General features: G+C 48.9%; 1 protein-coding gene across 1 annotated transcript in view; it reads right to left on the bottom strand.

Annotated features, from left to right (window-relative positions):
* Pstpip1 (proline-serine-threonine phosphatase interacting protein 1) overlaps positions 1–18,501 on the bottom strand; it is a 38,146-nt gene extending 19,645 nt beyond the window's left edge. Inside the window, exon 1 of the mRNA XM_057768137.1 lies at positions 18,444–18,501. Within this exon, the coding sequence (XP_057624120.1) occupies positions 18,444–18,482 (39 nt within the window). The 5' untranslated portion in view covers positions 18,483–18,501. The remainder of the gene's footprint in view (positions 1–18,443) is intronic.
* Positions 18,502–21,751: the final 3,250 nt, after the last annotated feature.

Below are 21,751 nucleotides of genomic sequence, written 5' to 3'. Positions count from 1 at the left end.
CCCTCCTCACAGACACACTCTCTCATGCATGCACACACATGCGATAGCTTCAGAGGCTGCATATGGTGATACAATGCCTGTAATCCCAGTACTTGGGAGACTGGGGTAAGAGAAACATGAGGCCAAGTCCAGCCTGGGCTATGGAGTGAGATCCTGTCTCAAAAAAACAACCAAACCAAAACAACAACAACAAACTACAACAAAATATAAGCAAGCAAACACCTAGAACCAAAGTCAAAACAAAAGATATTTTTGGAAAATTGATGTGGGATTCCCCTCTGTGTGCTGTGAATATCATTGGTTAACAAAGAAGCTGCTTTGGACCTATAGCAGAGCAGAACTTAGGTACTTGGGGAAAACTAAACTGAATGCTGGGAGAAAGGAGGAAGAGTCAGAGAGAAGCCATGTAGCACCCCCTTCCCCAGCCAGGCAGCCTCGTGGCAATACACATTAATAGAAATGAGTTAAATTAATATGTAAGAGTTAGCCAATAAGAAGCTAGAGCTAATGGGCCAAGCAGTGATTTAAATAATACGGTTTCTGTGTGATTATTTCAGGGCAAAGAGGCTGGGAACAAACAAGCAGTCTCCCTACTACAGAAAATGATTACTCAAGTTGCCTCAACTTCAAAACAAGGCCATATTTTAGGATTTAATCCAGGTGCCCTGGACTCACAGCTGTGCCAGGCTGGTCAGAGCAACACTGCCTAGAGAAAGAGCCACCAGAAAGCATACAGAAGTCACACCCAGCCTAGTGGCCTGGGAATAACTCATGTTAGACCAGGGTCCTGGGTGGTTAGTAGATAAGGTTCCTTCTTCACCCAGGAGGCCCATATGAGCTAGAAGTGAGATCAGGCTTGGCATGTGGTATGAGGCCACTCTGAGCCTCCGTGGACCAACCCAGGCCTCCAGATGAATCTTCTTGTTTCAGTCTTGAAAGAGTAGAGAAGAAATCCAGGTGCCTTGCTATGCAAGTGTGGTCTATTGACTGCTCTGGGGACTCCAAGTGTCCCACTTGAGGCCTGCAAGCCATTAGACCCTGCTGTGTGTGCCCCACTGACTGGGAGGAGAAGCAGCCTCCATCCCCACTACCACTTCCTCCTTTCCCTGCTCATATCGCTCTTAGTGGCTGTGAGGGTTGGCCACATAGACCAGGCCTCCTGAGAAAGACACTTCCCCCTTCTTGGTCTTGCCTTCTTCACCCAGGATGTGTGGGCAGGAGGCTTTCTGCAACTTGGACCCACTCAGGGTGCTGGAGGTCAGGCCCCAGTACCCCATCCTACTTGAGAAGACAAAAGGAATTCCCAGACTAGATCTGGCTCACCCCCCACACACGCATGCCGTGGCCCTGGCTGTTGTCAGCCCCTACTTCCTGCCCTGTGGAAATGACCTCCCGATTCTCACTGCATAGCGTCACCCTGAGAAGCACATGAGCCAGGGTTGCTATGTGAGGACAGCAAACACAGATGAGAGCTAGCCCTGAGGCAGGCACTGGGATCCAGACTATGACTCCCTCCCCCATTTACAGACAAGGAAAATGGGACCCAGACAGATTGCATGACCCTCAGGATACAACCAGAATTTGAGTTCAGGTGGTCCAGACCAGGAGCCTGGTCTTAAACCTCCATTTCTCCATCTCTTCACCAGACCCCATTCTCAGGACCTACCACCACAATGCTATAACCTCCTATGCCTGCCCCTATCAGCTAAACAGCACTCCGCCCCTCCACCAGAGAGAATCTTTCATCTGTCATAGCCATGAGGCCCGGCTGGAGAAAACTAATCATTCTGCCCTTCCCCCATCCCAGATCCACTTGAAGAGCAGGGGAGAGCCATTTTCAAAGGTTCCCTTGGCTAGAAGTCCAGAGAAGAATGTGGAGGACAGATCCAGTTCTAGCCTCGGGAGAGGCCTGGGTTTTGGTCTCAGTTTTCATGTAACAGGGATGAAGCAGGGCAATCATGCTGAAGCAGCCTATCTCCCGCCTTCCAGACTATGGAGGGGTCACAGTGTGCTCAGTAGCTCTTTGGCAGCTTGCTGCTGTGAGTTTGAGCTTTGGTATCCTGTGGACCAGAGGTTCCATCTCCCCTAGTGACCCAGGACAAGGAATGGCTGCGGCTGCTTACAGAGTGGAGCCTGGAGGGAGAGTTCAGAGTGCCTAAGAATTGCAATGAATTTTGCTTGCGGGGCTGGAGAGATGGATCAGTAGTTCATAGCACTGGTTGCTCTTCCAGAGGACCTGGATTCAGTTCCCAGCACCCACAGGGCAGCTCCCAGCCACCTATAGCTCCAGTTCCAGGGGATCTGTCCCCTCTTCCACCAGAGGTTCCCTGTGAAAAGTGGGGGGAGCAGGAGCTTCATTGCATTACATACATTACATAGACAGTAGGATATCGATACTAGGTTGAATCCGCCTGGGTTCTACTTGAAAATGACTAGGAAAGCCCCAGCTGGTGCCCGAGTGTGGGACAATGAGATCTGTAATTCAGAAAAAGGACGGATTTCCCACTGTGCCCTACCTACAAGTGAGACCCTTTCTTCTCTCTCACGGGCTCTTCATTTCTTAAAGCCTTAAAACAAAACAAACAAACAAAAAATCCAGCCTTTATTTGTGTGCATGGAGTCCTCTGCCTCTAGTGCCAAAGCTCTTGCCAGGCCCCTGCACAGTTCCCAGCACACAACAGCAGCCTGGCTGCTTCTGCCTCTCTGCTCTCAGCCATTGGACGGCAGGTACCCTGCACCCCCTGTGCACCCCCTGTGCACCCCCTGTGCTTTCCTGTTGCTTATCTCCTGTGGTCTGAGAAACCCAACCACAAAGGTTATTGGGGAAGCTGGCATAGTAAACACAATGCCCTAGAGACTGCCCTATACCCAGGAAGGTGGCAGGCGTGTTGCTTGGCTCCTTGTAGGACCTGGTACTCAGAGCCTGTGCTCCACAGTGCTCAACCATGCACTTAATGAAGGGCCAGAGAAACAGGAACTCCTCCAGAGGTTGTAGCTCTATAACTACTGCTGGGCCTGGGGCCCTAGGAGGGGACCAGCCCACTTGCTTGTGGATTTAATGAGTCATTACACACTGCCCTTAAACAGCTAGCTAAACTAGTCCCTGTCTTTCTGACACGGGTGTTCTGAGGCTGGTATTGTGCCATTACTGTACACAGAGGGAGGATAAGTCAATGGGCAGTAAGAAAACTTTTCCGTTGCTCCAATAATTACCCTGAGATGGGGGCTCACCCTACACTTAATGGTTTCTTAAGAATGGTAAAGGCTCAAATACTCCTGTCTGACTTGGACAGACAGACGGAGGGACTGATAGACAGTGGATAACCAGAGGCTTCAGTGAGTGTGCCAGTCTCTAGCCTAGAGAGTCTGTGGAGAAGGGTGTGTAGGAAGAGGTTCATAAACCCAAGGTCTAGCAGAATGCTGCCCTACCTATAACTTTTGTGGGGCCATCAGGGCCAGAAGACATCAGTGGTTGGCATTTCCAGATGCCCAAGCTTTGATAACTAAGGAAGCGATAGGAGAGCCAATTCCAGGCCAGTTCATGGAAGAATTTCCAGGAGCTGAGTAGCCTTGGAAATGCAGCACACTGCCAGCACAGGTAGAGAGCACCCATTGCTGGTGCTGTGTGAGCAGGCCAGGAGCTGCCCAGAGAGGACTCAAGCCTTAGGCCACCTGTTCATCTAGATATTTTGCGACCAGGTACCTCTGGCCCAGGGGCCAGAAGGGCTCTCTGCAAACAGTTACATGTTTTGGAGAGCAGTGTTCTGTGGCTTTTCTGAGATGGCTCAGGCCTAGGAGTTGGAGAGAGAGGGTCAATAAAGCAAAGGCAGACGTACATTTTAGAGAACATGGCACACCCATGGGGGCAGATGAGTACACATTGAAGTTGTCGGACAAAAGGGAAGGCTGCTCCTGGATTCAAGCATCTGCAAGGCCAAGTGACTGCACTTCATGATTGTGGAGAGACAAAATGTTACAGATCAAAGTCAAATGACCCTGGGCTACTTTTAGTTCCCCTGAAAGCCGTTCATTACCCACTCCTGTATCTGACCTTGTGGCTATGAGAGCCATTAATGTGTACTCCAGGCAGGCATTAGCTTCCACCAGTCCCAAAGCTAAGGATGCCATGAGATAGCACCTGTCACCTATGTCAGTTTCTTTTCTTCGCTGGGAGTCACCTAGCTGTGGTCACCTCCAGCGTATTTAGTAAATGCCTTGATTTATGAGATCCTTTGTTCTATAACTAATATATGTGTGTGTCCACCCAGCACGGTTTGCCATATAAAACACTTCCACACGGACCATATCTTTTAGGGCAACTTCTCCTGGGAATATTGTCACTCACATTTGGCTTAAGGATAAACTCTTACTCCCTCTGAGGTGAGAGCTGCTCTGTGTCCAGCTGGGTCAACCAGAACTTAAGGCTGGAAAGAAGTTTCTAGAACCTCCAAACAAGTTGCAGTCTGATGGCCTCCTCTTCCTGGCCTTGGTAACCTGCCAGGATCCTGGGATATGTGGGTCCACACTGGGCTTCAAAGCACAGGGGAGCCGAGGACTGTGGCTGATGGCTACCCTGTAGCCTCTGGAAGCCCAATAGAGAATGTTGTGAGTTTTCAGGCCTTTCCAGGAACCACCTGAGGAGAAAGTGTGGGTGTGGCAGTGGCCCTGAGGATATGGGGAATGGGTGAGCAAACCTACTTTTGAATAAGGTCTAGCTGGTTGGCAAGCTTTATGCTTTTAAATGGGCCTCAGTCAGTGGCACACACCTTTAATTTCAACATTTAAGCAAAAGCTGACAGATCTTAGCATGGTTTACATAGCAAGGTCCAGGACAACTATGGCGGCATAGTGAGACCCTGTCTCAAAAAACCAAAGCCAAATGGGTCAGTTGTGAGGAAGGGGAGGTACCCTACATGGTCCTTGGAGACCCTGCTCTGTGAGGTCCTGCTGTCTCCCATCTACTCTGTCTTGTCTAAAGGTTCAACTCAACCTCTACTTCTGTCTCCTGATTTAGAAAAGGGGAAGGATGTGGGGGCAGGGAGAGAACACCTTGCAGGCAGAGCACAAGATGGAAATGAGTCCCTTGGGTGGCAAAGTCTGTAATTCTTATGTCCACTTTCAAGTTAGCCACCAAAGGAGCCAGGAAGGAATAGGGAAGGAGGAGGAGGGAAGGTACAGACAGATGGACAGAACCTGAAGGAGTGGCATGCGGCTGACCAGTGCAGAATCATGTCAGACAAAGTGAGGGACTGAAGCATCCCAAGGAACACAAAAAGACAGATTCCAAATTTAGGAGGAAGCCAGTGGCGTGGGGGAATCTGCTGGGGTGCAGAACAGCAATAGTCGGGTGCTCTTGCTCCAGGATCCCCTCCAGTCCTCATAGAAACTGCAAAGTCATGCTACAGTGTGACTATCCCCATGACAGGGCAGTGGATCTGAGGGTCAGTGAGGCTAATAACATACCATCCACGGAGCCCTGTCATTTTGAGTTTGCAGTCAGTTCAGGGCTCAGCAGGGTCTGGCAGAGAGTACATAGGAGGCAGATGCCTCGGGTGAGGGTAAGTGAATCGGGGAAGAAGTGGGGCTGCGGTGGTGAGAACACAGGAGGGAGCGAAGCCTCCCGTGACCCTGAGACCAGGAGAGACACAGACCCCTAGAGCAAACCTGAAGGGTCCCAGGCTGGCTCCAAAGGATGGACAGACACTGCTCACAGCTGGCCTTTAGCTGGTTCACACAGGACTCCTTCCGGTAGCCTGTGAGGGTTCCTCCACCTAGAACCAGGCACCAAAGGCTCAGCCATTGTCCTCGCAAATGTCATCCCCAGGTGTTGTAGCCTTCTCCTTTACTGCTAGAGGATGTCTTAGGAGGGCATTGTCCACTAGACACAGAAGAGCTGAGCATTGGGTTCCGGTCTTGACCAGCTGCCCTCACGAAGACAAAACCTTGGGTTTGTCATTTAACCCCGAGTGCTGGTTGAGACCACTGCCTGTGGAAAGTAGGGCAAACAGCATCGCCACTGTAAGGACTCAGTGAAATGACTCATGAAGAAACCTGGACACTCAGTGAGCTTCTGGAAAATGGTGCCTGTTGTGGTTAGCACATACTGACTAAAAGACAACCAAAAAGGAAATCGAAAAGAAGAACTGGGGTTGGAGCCTCACCCTAACTTCTCTGGGTCTCAATATTTCCATCTGGAAACTGGGGTGAATACACATCCCTCATGCTCTGCAGGGCTGCTGTGGGATATCTTGCTTTGTGGCTGTGAATTGCGGGGCGTGGGATAAGTTTCCTCAAAAGACAGAAATGAGCTGCTGGACCTGCAGGGGAGTTCATGCCTGCCCCACTCCTGGAGAAAGTCTTCATGGTCTTCTGCAGCCTCAGCAGGGTCTGGGCTCAGAGTGGATCCCTGCTCTGACAGAGCTGTCCCTGAGGCTCAGAACTAGCTGGGGTCTGCACCTTCTGTGAATGTGTGCGAGATTCCTTTCCTTGTTAAGGCTCAATCTTCCAGCCACAGAAGTTGATTTATATCCATATCCGTTTTAGAGATGCAGAAAGTTCAAGGGTTCCCAGGGCCACCCATGAATAGAGAGAGATTTGAAGCAGGGCAGTTCTTGGGTTCTAAGGTCAGAGCAAGAGGAAAAAGATGGCATTCTCTAAAAAAAAGGACTCCCTGTCAGAACTGGGACTTCTCTTTGCCTGCCAAACAGAGTCAGTGAGCATTTGTGTAGAGCCACTCCTTGGGAAAATTTGTCTCTAAGCAGCAAGAACTTCCTTCCCCTTGGGCCCCAGGAAGCTGGGTTCCTGTGCATTTGCTGTTTAACAGATCCTTCTCAGGCCAGGGAGACAGCTCAGTTGGTAAAATGCACTTGTAATCTAAACACTGGAGAATTAGACGGGTGAATCCCAGTAGTCTGCTAGCCGGCCTGTAAGTCTAATTAGTAAGCGATAAGGCTCCTACCTAAACAAAGAAGCAAATAAAAAACAAGGTAGACAGTTCCTACAGAGCTCTTATGGAACTCCTGAGGCACACACACACGCATGCACACTTGCTCACATGTGCACCTGTACATACACACACATACACACACACAACAAGGTAGACAGTACTTATGGAACTCCTATGGCGCACACACACACACTAACATTTCCTCTCCATCTCTGTGTGCTGACTCCTTCCTCTAGAAATTCCCACAGGCTGGTGGAAGATCCTGCCTCACGCTCAGGTCCTGGCTTGAGCCAGATCTCCAGCATTAGTTCCCCTCCTTCCTGCATCAAGGTGAGAGCCATCACAGGTACTCCTGACACAACCCCTCCCCTTCATGCTGTGCAGATTCCACCCATCCCCCATCCCACTTGATTCAGCTGTCATACAGCAGCAGGAACATGGTCCCCCACTCCCGGCTCACCTCACCCCTGCTCATCACCCCTAGCCTTGCTTGCTTGAGCTGTCCTCAGCTGCCCTCCCTATCCTCTGTGGTCTGGAGACCGTGTACCTGAAGAATACACCCTGAGCTAATCTGATCTGGTCTTGAGAGGATACCAAAAAAGGAATATCATTTGCTTCTGAGGCTGTTGTCCTTGAGGCGAAGGCCAGAAGGCCAATTTTTCACAGTCCCCACAGGCTCAGACAGACAGAGGTCACAGTAGCATCAATTCCCATAAGGGCCTACCATGGACCATGGAGAGGGAACTGTCCTGGGCTGCCAAGCAGAACTAGAAATCAAGAGCCTACCAAAGAGACACAGGAAGGGCACCACCAAAAAGAGCCAACCACTTTGGGGTTCTCCCTAGTATACTCAGGGTGGGGATACAATGGGAATTTATTGAGTGGGTAGTCAGGCTAGATAAGGTAACCATAGGAAGTCCCAGACCTCAGTTACCTTACCTATTAAAGGGGAACACGAGCACCCTACTAAAGACCCGGACCAGTCAAAACCATCTAGAAAAAGAACAAAGTCTGAAGATTCATACTCCTTGATTCCAGACTCTACTATGGAGCTACATCAATTAAAACCTTAGTATTGGCCAAAGGCAGACTCATAGAACAATGAAACAGAATACAGAGCTCAGAAGTGGGGTTAGAGGGATTGGATTGTTCAGTGGTTAAGAGCACTGACTGATTTTCTAGAAGACACAGGTTTGAGGCCCAGCACCCACATAGTAACTCACAACCATCCTTAACTGAAATTCTAAGGGATCCAATGGCCTCTTTCTGTAGAGGCAGGCAGTAGGCACACAAGTGATGCACAGATATCCATATAGATAGGACACCACCTGTATACATTTAAAAAAATTTTAAATGAACCCAGAAATAAACCCTCACATCTAAGACCAATTGATTTTTAAAGATTTATTTTGTGTGTGTGGGGGGAGGTGCCACATGTGTATAGGTCCCCCCAGAGAACAGAAGAGGTCATCAGGTTTCTTGGAGCTGGAGTTGAAGGTGATTGTGAGCCACTTGACATGGGTGCTGGGATCTGAACTCAGAGCCTCTGGAGAGGAGGAGAAAGTCTCATTCACCAGTGAACCATCTCTTCTGCCCCTGGCCAGTTGACTTTGGCCAGTGCCAAAAACATTCACTTGGGAAATGACAGTTCTTTTTCACAAATACTGCTGGGAAAGCTAGATATGAGCGTGTAAAAGAATGAAGTCAAACCCTTACCTTATACCATGTGCAAAAATCAACATAAAATGTGTCAATAAGCATAAGATCTATAGTTATAAAAATCTGTAAAGAAAATCTAAGAGAAAAGCTTCCTGATACTGAAGTTAGCAATGCCATCCTGACTATGATATTACAACAAAACAAACCAAAAAATAGCTAAGTGGGGCTTGGATAAAATGAGTAAAAACTTGTGCGTCAAAGGACAACATCAAGAGAATAGAAAGACAACCAACAGAATCACACAGCTGGTAAAGGACGAGCATCTAGAATACATGATGACGTCAACAGGAAGAGAATGACACGATTCAAAACCGGGCAAAGGCCTTGAGCAGACATTTCACTGAAGATGTACCAGGACCAGCGAGCACAGGACAAGATGCCCTACATCTTTAGTCATCAGGGAAATGCAAATCAAAACCACAGTAAGACTTCATGCTGACGAGGATTGTCATGACTCCGAAAGAGAGAAAGAAAGGAGGAAGGAAGAGAGAGAAAGAAAGAAAGAAAGAAAGAAAGAAAGAAAGAAAGAAAGAAAGAAAGAAGAAAGAACAAAAGGAAGAAAGGAAGAAAAGATGCTAACAAGCCTCAGCAGAGGCCAAAAAATCAGCACCTTCCTCATTGTGAAGGGTATATAAAATGGGTCAGCCGTATGAAAACCAGCTTGTTAGAATGTTGATGTGGGCTGGGGTCTAGCTCAGAGGAGGAGCACTTGCCTGACATGTGCAAGACCCTGAGTTTGACCCCACCATTGGGAGGAAGAAGCTATACACGGCATTATCATGTGGTCCAGAAACCCTAACTCTAGATCCGCACTGAATGAAAAGCAGCGTTAGTCATGACAGTCAAAAGGAAGGCACAGCTGAGCATCCACCAGTGACTGGATGCACAGAGCAGGCTCTGTCTGAATTATAAAGAGATTGTGCTGTCTTTCCTATCAGATGGTCAAATAAAACAAAATTCCATAATTTTTTTTAAAAAAAGCCACTTGGCAGAATCTCAAGTCCTTCCAGGGCCAATACTTCTTGAAATCAAAATATGTGCTCCAATTACTCTTTTTGTTAAAAATTGCATTCTGCTTACAGCTACATTGTTTTAAATCAGCCAGTCCTATAAGAGTGTGAGTCCAAGTTTGGACCACTCAGAATGAGGCACAGGGCCCCTTTACATGAGGAATAAAAACCCAACAGGATCCACCGTGCACCTGCCTGCTTGCCTGCTCAACTGGGCACAGCCCCTTCTGCAGAATTAAAACTTTTTGCGTTACCAGAATACTTTAAATTGTATGGCCATTTTCCTGAGACCCCAGAACCTCTTCTATCACTATGATGGAACACAATTGTGCTAGACAAAAAGAGAAAATCCCTGCTGCTGCAGCATGAATGAACCTCAAAGGTGTTATGCCAAGTCTGTGAAACCAGACAGAGGAGAATATGATGGGGCTCTCCTTGTGTAAATGTGAGTACCTAGACCAAGTCAAAGTCAGAGTCAGAGCAGAGCCGGGTGTGGTGTGCACAGCTGCAGCTGCATCGTTCTAGAGATGCAGCAGAGCTCATGGACTGCCTGGGCTCTACAGAAAGACCCTGTCTCCAGCCGAACAAACATGACGGAACTGAGCAGAGCAAGAGGTGAGATACGTGAGAGAGACTGTTTGTGCATGCAAGGCCTTGGGCTCAATGCCCTGAGCCTACCCCTCCTACCCACCCCAACACACATACACACACACGCACACAGAAGAGAGATGAAATGGGAAGAGGAGAAAATGTTATGGTTTAGAAGATAAATGTCCTCCAAAGACCCATACGTCAAAGGCTTGGCTGCCAGCCTGTAGCACTCTGAGAGGGTGGCAGAGCCCTTAGAAGGTAGGAAGGAAGTTATGTCACTAGGAGCCTGCTCTTGACGAAGGTACTGAGACCTAGCTTTCCTCCTTCTCTCCCCTCCTTTTTCCTCTTTCTTCCCCTTCCACTTCCTTCTCCCCTGTTCCCACCCACCACGTTCCCTTCCCCACCTCCTTCCTGGTTCCCATAAGGTGGGCAGCTTTGCTCCGTGGTGTTCTGACACACTACAGGCCAATGCAAGGGGACCAAGTAACCACTTGAAACCATGAACCCAAAGAAACCTTCCCTCTTTGTAAGCTGACTCCCCAGGCATCGTGTCAGAGCCCCGGAAAGCAAACAAAGCAGGATGGGAGGGAATTGCATCGTTTAGGAGGAACAGTTTCTGTTCCGATGATAGAGTTCTAGAAGCAGCAGATGTGCTTGCTACCACGACACACTCAATGCTGGTAAAATTGTCAATTATATCCTACATATATTTACCACAAAAACCCAACACACATACACCAAACCTTCAAACTCACCTGCTTCTCAGGTGAGTCAAGAAAGCCATACAATGATAAGGGCCGCATGAGCACTCCATCAGCAAAGGGCTCACGGTATTCTAAATGGCCACACATTTAAGGCTTGAATCACCCCCAGAAAACTTGACCCAGTTTGTCTGGAGTCAGGCACTGGGGTTTTTGAGAGCTCCGACCTTATCTCCTCTGGCTGCCTCAGTCCTTCTGGCCACACACAAGTCCTCCTGGTGGTCCCTTGAACCTAGCAAGCTGATCCCTGCCTCACACCTTACTCTCCCCCCCACCTTTGTGGTTCCATTCCCCATTCATGTCCCCACAGCTGAGAAACCCTGGGCCCCATTTGGCACCCCATCCTCACGGTGGTGGTGAATCTCTGGGGCTACTTCCCATCCCTAATGAAGGCTGCCCTGCCTACCTGCTCCAGCACCCATTGCTCAGGGCTCAAGGCCTCAGCAAGCGCCACCTCTTCCAGAATCCCAAAGGGTTCTCTAACCCTAGCAACAGGCAAGCCACACCTGGGTCCAGGTTCCTAGTCTCATTTCCCCTCTACTAGCCTCTGTTTCCTCCTTGTAAAGCTAGACAAGGAACATCAGGTTCTTAAAAACAGTGTATGCTCATTCTAAAAAGCTGAAAAGGACTTTCGGAAGCTTTCACAATGAAGAAATGATAGCATTTAAGGAAGTGGATATGATTATACAATATATGTTATCAAACCATTTCATGGGCTGGAGAGGTGGCTCAGCGGTTAAGAGAATTGACTGTTCTTCCCGAGGACCAGAGTTCAATTCCCAGCACCCACATGGCAGCTCACAACTGTCTGAAGATCCAGTTTCAGGGGATCTGACACCTTCACACCAATGCACATAAAATAAAGTTAAATAAACCATAAAAAAATAAAAAAAACCATTTCATAACGCCCCATTAATGTGTGCAGTTTGTGTGTGTATGTGTGTGTGTGTGTATGTATGTATGTATACTTTCACCATGTGTGCACATTTTCCTGTACATGGAGGCCAGAGGTCAACTTTCGGGGTCTTGCTCAGCTGTTCTTCACGTTTTTGCTTTCTGTGGACCTGGTCTCTCATTGACCCTGGAGCTTATTAATCCAGCTGGGCTGGCTGACCAATGAACCTCAGGGATCCACCTGCAGCCCCGCCCAGTGCTGGCTTCACAGGTGCGTGCTTTACACAGGTGCAGGGGATCCGAGCTCAAGTCCTCATGTTGCAGAGCAGGCACTTTACTAGTGGAGCATAGCCCCATCTCAGGTGTTATGTGCCAGTTAATGCTTTTTGGTTTTGTTTTGCTCTGATTTTTCAAGACAGGGTTTCTCTGTGTAACAGCTCTGGCTGTCCTGGAACTCGCTTTGTAGACCAGGCTGGCCTCTAATTCAGAGAGATCCGCCTACTTCTGTCTCCCGAGTGCTAGGATTAAAAGCATTGGTGGGATTAAAAGCTGTTTTTTTTTTTTTTTTTTTTTTTTGACAGAATCTTGCTATATTGTACAGGCTAGTCTTGAATTCATGGTTTTCCTATCTCAACCTCCCTGGTCCTTGGATTACAGTTATGTGTGCCCTTTTCCCCTGCTGCCCCCTAACTGAAAAAAAATCATTAAAAAAAATAATCTCATGGAGCCTTTAGTGTAATTGAGGGAGAGGACATGGGTCATCTTGTGATTTAAAACTAAGGAGGCAACTCTCTGGCAGAGGAATGTAATTTTGGACATAGTTAAAGAGGCATTCTAGAAAGATTTATGTTCAAGGGACACGTAACCCGTTATAAATCTTCCTTGAGACCCATCCTGGCCCATCTCACTATGGTGAGCCAGCAGTGGTCTGGTCGGCTACCACTGCGTGGAGCCTTCCCTTCCTCCAAGCCAGTCTGTAGGTGATAGTGACTCATGGCTCTGAAACAGATGAGCGAAGTGGGGCTCAGACAGGGAAATGGCTGTCTCCAAGCCCACCCAGCAAGTGACAGTGATACCAGGCAAGGCATCCAGAAAGCCTGTGCCCCTGGTAATCTAGAAGATAGAAAGGACGGGAGCCGTGAGGGAGTGGCCGTCACAGAGGGTGGCCCTGGTGTAGGCAGCTCAAAGTCAAGGCATATTTGGCTTCCCCACAAAGTTCCTTCCCTGGAGGGCTTTGTGGTGCCAACCAACTTGGGTGAGCTGGGAGGGCAGTCCAGCTGTGGCCTGCAGCCACAGACCAGTTGGCACTAGAGGAAGCAGTCACCACAGGAAAGGGTCAGAGAAGGCAGAAGGAAGTGTCTCTGCCACCTCTTAGGGATGCAAGCCTTTCACAATCCAGTGTGTGTGTGGGTTCCCTTCCTACCATCTGCTTTGCACAACATTCACTGTGCCCTCTCCTCTTCCTACACCTCCCCTCTGCCCTCCTCCTAGCTCCCAAATTCTCCCCACCCCCTAACATCCCAAGCAAGCATTGTGCCCACCCTGCCAAGCCTCCCAGGTGCTGAGCTAGTTCTATGCAGATGCCAGAAGAGCCAGGGAAATGTTTGAGATTCTGGAGCCTACAGCAGGTCATCAAGGTCCCCTTCACATTTTCTACAAAGTGGCTCGTGCAGCCAGCACACCCTGGAGTGGCTGTAGGCAGGCTTTGCAAAAGCAGAGCCAAGCTGGGCAGGGGTGGTGCACGCCTTAAATCCCAGCACTTGGGAGGCACTGTGAGTTCCAGGACAGACAGAGAAATCCTGTCTTTAAAAAAAAAAAAAAAAAAAAAACCAAACCAAACCCCTCAAAAACCAAAAACCAAAACCAAAACAAACAGAACAACAAAAAGCAGAGCTGGCTCAGCCACAAACCTTTGCAGTTTCCTAACCCTTCAGACAGCTGCCCATGCCAGCTGAGTGGTCAGAGCCGTGCCAAGTTCTTGGTCTCTGGCTGGCCTCATGCTCAGCCTTTGCAAGAGGTAATGCTATCAAACCACAGGCTTGGCCTTAAAATACCTTCTGGGCTTGAAAGCAGGAGTAACTTAGTGTTGTTTTAAAATGCCCTCTCTCTCTCTCTCTCTCTCTCTCTCTCTCTCTCTCTCTCTCTCTCTCTCTCTCTGTGTGTGTGTGTGTGTGTGAGAGAGAGGGGGGGGTAATCTAAATTTACTTATAGAAAGTTAATATACCCCTACTCCATTGGAGTGAGAAAAAGTGGAGAAAATCGACCCCTACCAAATCCGCAGAAACCAGTATTAACATGGGGCAGGCAGCAGATCACCCCTGGCTCCCACCACGAAGCCAGGACGCCACTGACTCTCCTTGCAGGCTATAGTTGGGGACACATGTGGAGTAGCCATCTTGGTGCTAGCACAAAGAGACACTCCTCTGTACCTCTGGAGATGACTTCAGCAGCTGAGATTAAGAAAAATCTTCTTGGAACCTGAAAAGAATATTCTCCTTTTCATTTTGATTTGTTTAATGCATTGAGTGTTAAATTGGCATGACTCAAAACTCAGTGGTAGATACAGTCATATTATGAAAATACTCATGGCTACCTAGCCTGTCCCTCACCAGTCCTTTCCTCTTATGCTTCTAGCAGCTGACCACAGTCATTTATCCCCTGTGAAGCCCTCCAGAGGGTCTTGATGCGAAGACAAGCGCATGCTGGTATTCGCTGGTCCCCCAACTTTTTAGAACAGGTTACATGAGGCCCATAGCATCCTACACTATACACACACACACACATATATATGTATATACACACACATACATATATGTGCATATATAGTTTTATATATACAATTATATATGTGTGTGGTATGTGTCACATCTTACAGACCTTTGAATATCCATCCCCATCCTTCCCAACAGCCAATGTAGTAAAATGTGGGAGGAGGCTGGTGGCAGCCAAGGCTAAGACACCTAGAGTCTCCTGGTTCATCTCCTGCACTCTCCACAAGCCCCTGCGGCTTCCCAACCCTTGGCTCACATGGAACCACTGGCCCACTGACCCTAAGGAAATGAAGTCCTGCCCTGCTCCAAGTCCTTCCTCAAGGCTTTGGTTTGTCCCCCATAGACCTTACCCTTCCATGTCACTTGCATCTTCCCTGCTGCTGTAAAAAGACTCCTCCTTAGCCAGAGGACTTTATGAGGTCCAAAAGCAGCTGCTCACCCCAACAGCAAGAGGCTGACCTACTCTTTATTTTAAGCAAATTTATTTATTTTATGTCACAGACTGCAGTTTTCCCTGCCTCCTCTGTTCCCATTCCCCAATTCACCCCACTCTGTTTCTGTTTAGGAAAGGGCAGGTCTCCCATGGATACCAACAAAACATGGCTTATCAAGTTGCAGTAAGACTAAGCACCTCCCCATGTATTAAGTCTGGGCAAGGCGACCCAGTGTGAGGAGTAGCTGACCTACTCTTTAAAACAGAGGTTTCTCTCAGACCTCTGGTCCCAAGAAATAATCCCCAAGTAAAAAAATCTTTATATTCAGAGATCAATCCCTTGTATCACTGTCCAGAACAATAACTCACAACAACCCAAGAGTTCAACACTAGGGGTTGGCTAAGTAAATCATATCTGCCAAATCCCAAAGCTGGAGAACTATGCTGCCATTCACCATGGTGCTGTTTATACGAGGAAGGCTCAGCTGTGGCCACAGGTTCATGCTAAAAAGTGTGAATATTCCTAGCACAACTGAACTGTTGAATTTCAAAACGGTTAAGAAGAGCTGGGTGGTGGTGGCGCACACTTTTAATCCCAACACTCGGGAGGCAGAGGCAGGCAGATCTCTGAGTTTGAGGCCAGCCTGGTCTACACAGTGAGTTCCAGGACAGCCAGGGCTACAGATCTGAGGGAAGGAAAGTTAAGATGACAAATATATGGTGTCAGTTGAATTTTTCCCTACCCTGCCAACCAAATCCCTGCAGGGAAATGCAGCCTTTCGGTATCATGGCTACCACCCATCCATCAGCCAGCTGCTGGCAGTTTGTTGACAGCCCTCAGGCCCAGGTTTTGCTTCCAACTTCACGATATGTAGTACAACTTGGTCCCACCATTCCCTGCAGTTCCTGGGCTGAGTAGCGTTCATCCACCCCTGGCTCCTACATGCTCAGATTAGCAATAGTGATCCCAGCTTTTGCTTCATGGCCTCTCATTTTTGTTGTTTGGAGACGGATCTCACTATGTAGTCCAGGCTGCGCTCAGACTCCCTATGTAGTCCATAGTAGTCAAACCCACAATCCTCCTGCCTCAGCTTCCCTAGTACATCATTGTGAAGGGCATGCCAGACTCCGAGATGAGAGGATTGTGATATGTTTGATTCATATTTGGCCAACTATACGGCACAGGAGATTGGGAAATAATATTTTTCAGTTCCCTTTTATTGTGAATATCAGAACAATTTCCTGTTAAGTAACACAACGTTTTGAATTTTTGTCTCAGTGATTTTATACAAATATCCAAGGAAAAATTCTTCAACTGACTACAACCGAGAGGCAAATATCCAATTGATGTATTTTATTATATGTGTATTTTACCACAATTTAAAATAAAAATTGAAATATTAGAAACAAAGAGAATACAAAATTATGCACATAGTATGCCTGTGCCTATGTTCACTATATACTATTATATTGCTATAAATGCCTCATCATTTATAGCGAAATAGTATATAGTGAACTATATAGTGAAATAGTACTAGTTGTGTGGTGTGGTATAAGGTGTTCTTCCCTAATTTTTTTCTCAATTCCCAATTTTCTTTTTAGCTTTTATATGAATTGATTTTATGTTTTGTTTTTGTTTTAAGAAGACATTCATAGCTTTAACAGCCTAGGACAGACTGTCAACAGCATGGCAAATGGTAAACTACCTTGGCACCATGGTCGACAGGTCCCAGAGAGGACAAGTGACCTTAGGACACGCTGATGTGGGGCCCCTTGGTTTTCTTCTCTCAGCCTAAATGGGGAAACTCATAGTCTCGGGACTGGGAAGGGGAAGAGGCACCAGCAGCTCAGGGGACACAAAGGGAAGGGACAGGCCAAGCCTTGAAGGGTGAGATATGACCATGTACTAGAGGGAAAAGCTCAGCTGGCGTCCCTTAGCTCCCAGACAGCAGGTGAGGCCCATTCGCAGCACTTACGTTCCTATTATGCCCGAAGAGATCAGATGGACCTCATGAAAATCTGGCTCAGAAATAGATTTTCCCTCTTAAAACAACACCCAAGAATTCCTTTGCCAAGGCCATTGGCTGTACAGGTTCCAGTGAGCAGAGGCTATGGCGGGAGGCATTGCTTGGACACTGCTGCTTGAGGACATACCCTGCCCAGCCCAATCATCTGGGGTCCTCAAGCTCCCCAGCTGAGCTGTGGCATCCTTGAAGGCAAGATCACCTTATTCAGCTAGATGTGGAAATAGAACTCAAGGGTCTATCTTAGATCATTTAGCACAGAATTCTACTCAAAAACGATCTGTAGAGGTTGGTAAGATGATTCAGTGGGTAAGAGTGACGGCTGTGTAGCCCGGTGACCCGAATTTGATCCCCACAACCCCCGTGGTGGGAGAGAAATGACTCCTGCAAGACGTCCTTTGACCTCCATTGGCACGCCATGGTGGGTGAGCCTTCCTATAAACGAAAACGTAATTCTGAAACACACACACACACACGTGTAGAACATAGAAAAGGAAACCAAGGAAAAATGAGTTCAGGAAGGCAACTAGACTGTGGGACACACATGATAATTGGTGTCTGGGGCTGTGGTGACCTGGGCTTTCTTATAACTTGTGACCCAATGCTAAACAGGGTCCAGAAGACATAAAGCCTTCTCAGTGGGGGAAACCCGGTGAGCTCAGTCTTAATTTGATCTCACCTGAGAGGTCCTGAGAAGGAACTATCTCTTCCTTCTCACTGTAGCCAGCCTCTCAAACTCATCCCCAAGCAACCAGCCTTGGAATGTGGGCCACTGAAGCTGTGGGGCTCTGTGATGGACTGCAAAGCTTGGCTAGTGAGGGACTGAATAACCAGCTGTTCCCATGCTAAGCGTCCCACCACTTCTAAGTCATTACATCTGCCTTTTCTGGGAGAGAGGACTTGAGACAGGACCTTGTTGTGTATCTCAGGCTAGCCTACAGCTTCCTTTGTAGCCCAGGCTGTCCTTAAACTTTCTATCCTCCTGCCTCCACCCCAATACAGTATGGCAGGTGTGTGCCATCATGCCCAGCCTATCATCTCTGTTTTCTATAATTTTTCTGTCTCCATTACTACCAGGTAAGAATGCCTCTACCAGGTCCACCAACATCTCTCTATCTCAACGATGACTCTATCTCCAGGCTGAGTCAGGTTCCAGACAGGCCTCTACTATCTACAGGATTCCATGGACACCCTTGTTAAAATTCCTTCCACAGACGAAAGCATAGACAGCGTCTACCCCCTCCTTCCATGGTACCAATGACGTCCACAGTGGGGAACCAATGAGTTCACTTACTGAGCAATGGGTGAGAGGTTCTGGACAGGAGCAGCCCATAGAAGGTTTGCAGCCAGCAGAGATGACAGCTTCCCACAGCTTCACAGACAGAACCTCTCCCCTAGTCCTTCCCTGTGGATATGCTCTGGCCCTTTCCCCAGAACCAGACGTAAGGCCACGTGCAATTAGGGCAAAGTTGCAGACAACTGGGTGGGAGGGGCAGCTGGATATTCAGGTGAGGCTTGTCATGACTCTCCAGACCCTTCCTTCCAAGGACTAACAGCCCCAGCTGAACTCGTAGGGAGTGTGGTGGTTTGGCTGAAAGGGTAGTCCTCCACACCTCCTTTTCAAATCGTGGGTCAAGAAACTTTGTGGGTCTCGTTAAAATCTCTGGGGTGGGGTGGAGTGGGGCGGGGCGGGGAGTTGACCCCTTTACCAGATGCAACACTCAGGAAAGTGGGCCCTGCACCTCATCTGGGCAGCCCACCAGAGCTGACCCTGTTGGCGAAGGCACAGGTGAGCCAACTCTGAGAACGTAAGCAGGAGACCTAACCCCACCTCTCATCAATGCCTGAGGCAGGTGGGAGAGCTGGTTCTGCCCCACAGCAGCGGCAGCACGTGGGAGAGCTGCTCCTGTATCTAGTCCGAGCAACACAGTGGAGCTGGCCCTGAAGGTGCAGATGTGGGAGAACTGACTCTGAGGCTGTGAAAGTGGAAGAAGCAGCTCCACCCCTTGTCCTCACTGCAGGGGGTGAGCTAGCCAGGGCAGTGCTGGAGCGCTCACCCTGGTGATAAAGAGCTGGCGGGCTGACCGACTCTGGTAACTACCCAGAACCAGGGTTATGTGTTGGCCTGCCCAAACATCCACCACATCTGTGATCCCTGGAGCATGGGGGGAGGGGAAGGTAGTCCTGCGGACCAGGGCTCCAAAGTCTCCACAACACAGGGCAGCAACTAGATATACAGGAGAAGTCCCAGTGAGGGCCTAGTGTCAATGGTGTGCAGAGGCCAGGGGCCTCCAACCAGACCCATGATTCTTTGGGATGAATGCCTGCATGTAAAAAATGCATGGATAAAGTGTGACTTGCTGTGTCACACTGCAGCTTCCATGACGAGATTCTGTTTTTCTTCCTTGGCCCCCTTCCTTCTCTCTCTCTTTTTTTTTCCGATTATTCATATATAGCGAGTTACTCATCGGTGCGACGGACGGGAATCGAACTCGGGACCTTGGGCGGAGCACGTGGCACTCTTAACCTCTGAGCCATCTCTCCGGCTCCCCTTCCTTCTCTTAAATTCTAATTTGTTTTATGAGGGGTGGAAGAGATGGGTAAAATCAGGAGACTTGATGTGGAGACACGATGTCAAAGACACAAAGGATAAACAGAAAGGAAGTTAAACCAGTACTGCTGGTTCCCATCTGTCTTCAGGATAGACAAAGTTGCCAGAAAAATGTTGTCTTCTGAGACTACATATGTTGCATCCAGCTCAGAAGCTTCCTTCCACAGTTTAAAAACTAGATGTTGCGGTTAGAGAGATGGCTCAAGGGCTAAGAGCATTAGCTGCTCTTCCAGAGGACCTGGGTTTAATCCCTGCTCCCATAAGGTGGCTTACAATCATCTTTAACTGCAGTTCAGAGAATCTGACACCCTCTTCTGGCCTCCACTGGCATTGTATGCACATGGTACACAGATATAATACCCATACACATAAAATAAAAATAAAATTTCGTTACAAAAAAGAAAAGGCTAGATGTCATTTTCTTCCCTTGCTTTCTCCCTCACCACACCCACTACCTACCTCTCTCTCTCTCTCTCTCTCTCTCTCTCTCTCTCCCTACGCTCTTACTATGCAGACCAGGCTTGCCTTGGACTTCCTTTGACCCTCTTGTGTCTGCTCCCTGAGCTGAGAGGGCAAGCACGTGCCACTGCTCTAGGCCTAAGGCTGTTTTCTGAGGGTGTGCTGCTGGGCTGCAGAAAAGAAGTCAAGCGCAGTGTGAAAGACTTTCCACCCTCCACTTTCCTCCTCGTCCCTGCTCTGCCTTCTCTGGGATGCTCCTCCTAACCCAGGCCCAGGAAGTCAGCTGTGGAAATGAGAAGGCACCTGAAGTCCCTGAGGTTGCAGTAGCCCAGAGGTGTGGCAAGTACAGGGCGTGGGTGTGACACCATGCAGGAAGTGGCCCTGGGTGAGCTGGGTGCTGCTGCCGCCTCTGAGCCACACCCTGATGCCACATTCACTGTCCTTCTGCCTGGACCCTGCCCCTGGGGCATCTAGAGGAGGAGAGCCCAAGAGTGTGGGGTTGGGATAGGGAGAGTAGGGTTAAATGGCTGCAGAGCTCCAAATCAGAGCAGCAGTTGGATTCTGGCTGTCAGCTTGAGCAACGAACACCCTTGTGAACGAGATGGGCAAGGCAGCTGCCTTCATCAGCAGCTCAGGACTGGTCTTACACTGAAGGCCAGGCAGACACGAGGTACCCTCTCCTCTTTGCAGGCACTTTCGAGGGAGGAAGACCACTCAACTCACGCTCTAGCATAGGCCTCACGCAAAGCTGGCCGGAAAGGAAGGAAGGGGTGGCTTTTTAAACTTTCGTCCTCCTGGCTGCAACCCCAAGAAAGGGCCCAGGCTGAGGCTCGGGTAGAAACACATGAGTGAGAAAACCAGAGTCCCCTATGGGGTCGGCGGTGTAACCCTCAGGAGAAACCCGTCCCCAGCTTTAACCAAAAGGTCACAACTTGTCTCTAAGAGTCACAGAGGACAGTTGGGGTGGGGTGGATTTGGGGGAGCAGAGGAAGAGCTGAAGGTGGAAAAGCAAGAGGGACAGGTGAGCTGTGGCCTGGGCCAAGCCCTTTGACTGCCATCACTGGCCGGATCCCCTTATTTCCTGGGTGAAAAGATTTGACTTACACCTGTGCTGAATCTGAAAAGGCAAGCAGGGAGCTGCCTAGCTCAGTGGCCTCCTTCAGTGACCTGAGGTGTCTAGGGGCTCAGAGGTGAGAGACAGAAAGGACAGGGACAGTGCGCCAGGGCTGTCACTGGGTCACCTCCAGCTGTCCCATGCTTATTTGTACTGGTCTCCATCATAGGGACATAGGAACTGAGGCCCAGGAAGAAAAAGTAATCTCATACAAAGCCGAGGACCAAACTGAACCAAAAAGGTGGCTTGGCACTAGGGCTGCTGACTCCCTCGTGGCCCCCCTCCCCTATCCTCGTGTCCTCCTCAAATTCCCCATTAGGCGGTCCTGGTAAGCTCTGCTATTGGGGCTGCGTGACCCAGAGGAGAGTCAGGCTGCGGGATTACAGAGAACATGCCTCTGCCTGCTGTGGGGGTGATT

This window comes from Chionomys nivalis, chromosome 4, assembly GCF_950005125.1.
Source record: "Chionomys nivalis chromosome 4, mChiNiv1.1, whole genome shotgun sequence".
Classification (NCBI taxonomy): domain Eukaryota; kingdom Metazoa; phylum Chordata; class Mammalia; order Rodentia; family Cricetidae; genus Chionomys; species Chionomys nivalis.
Note: the sequence above shows the minus strand (reverse complement) of the source record. Positions and strands in the feature narration are given on the sequence as shown.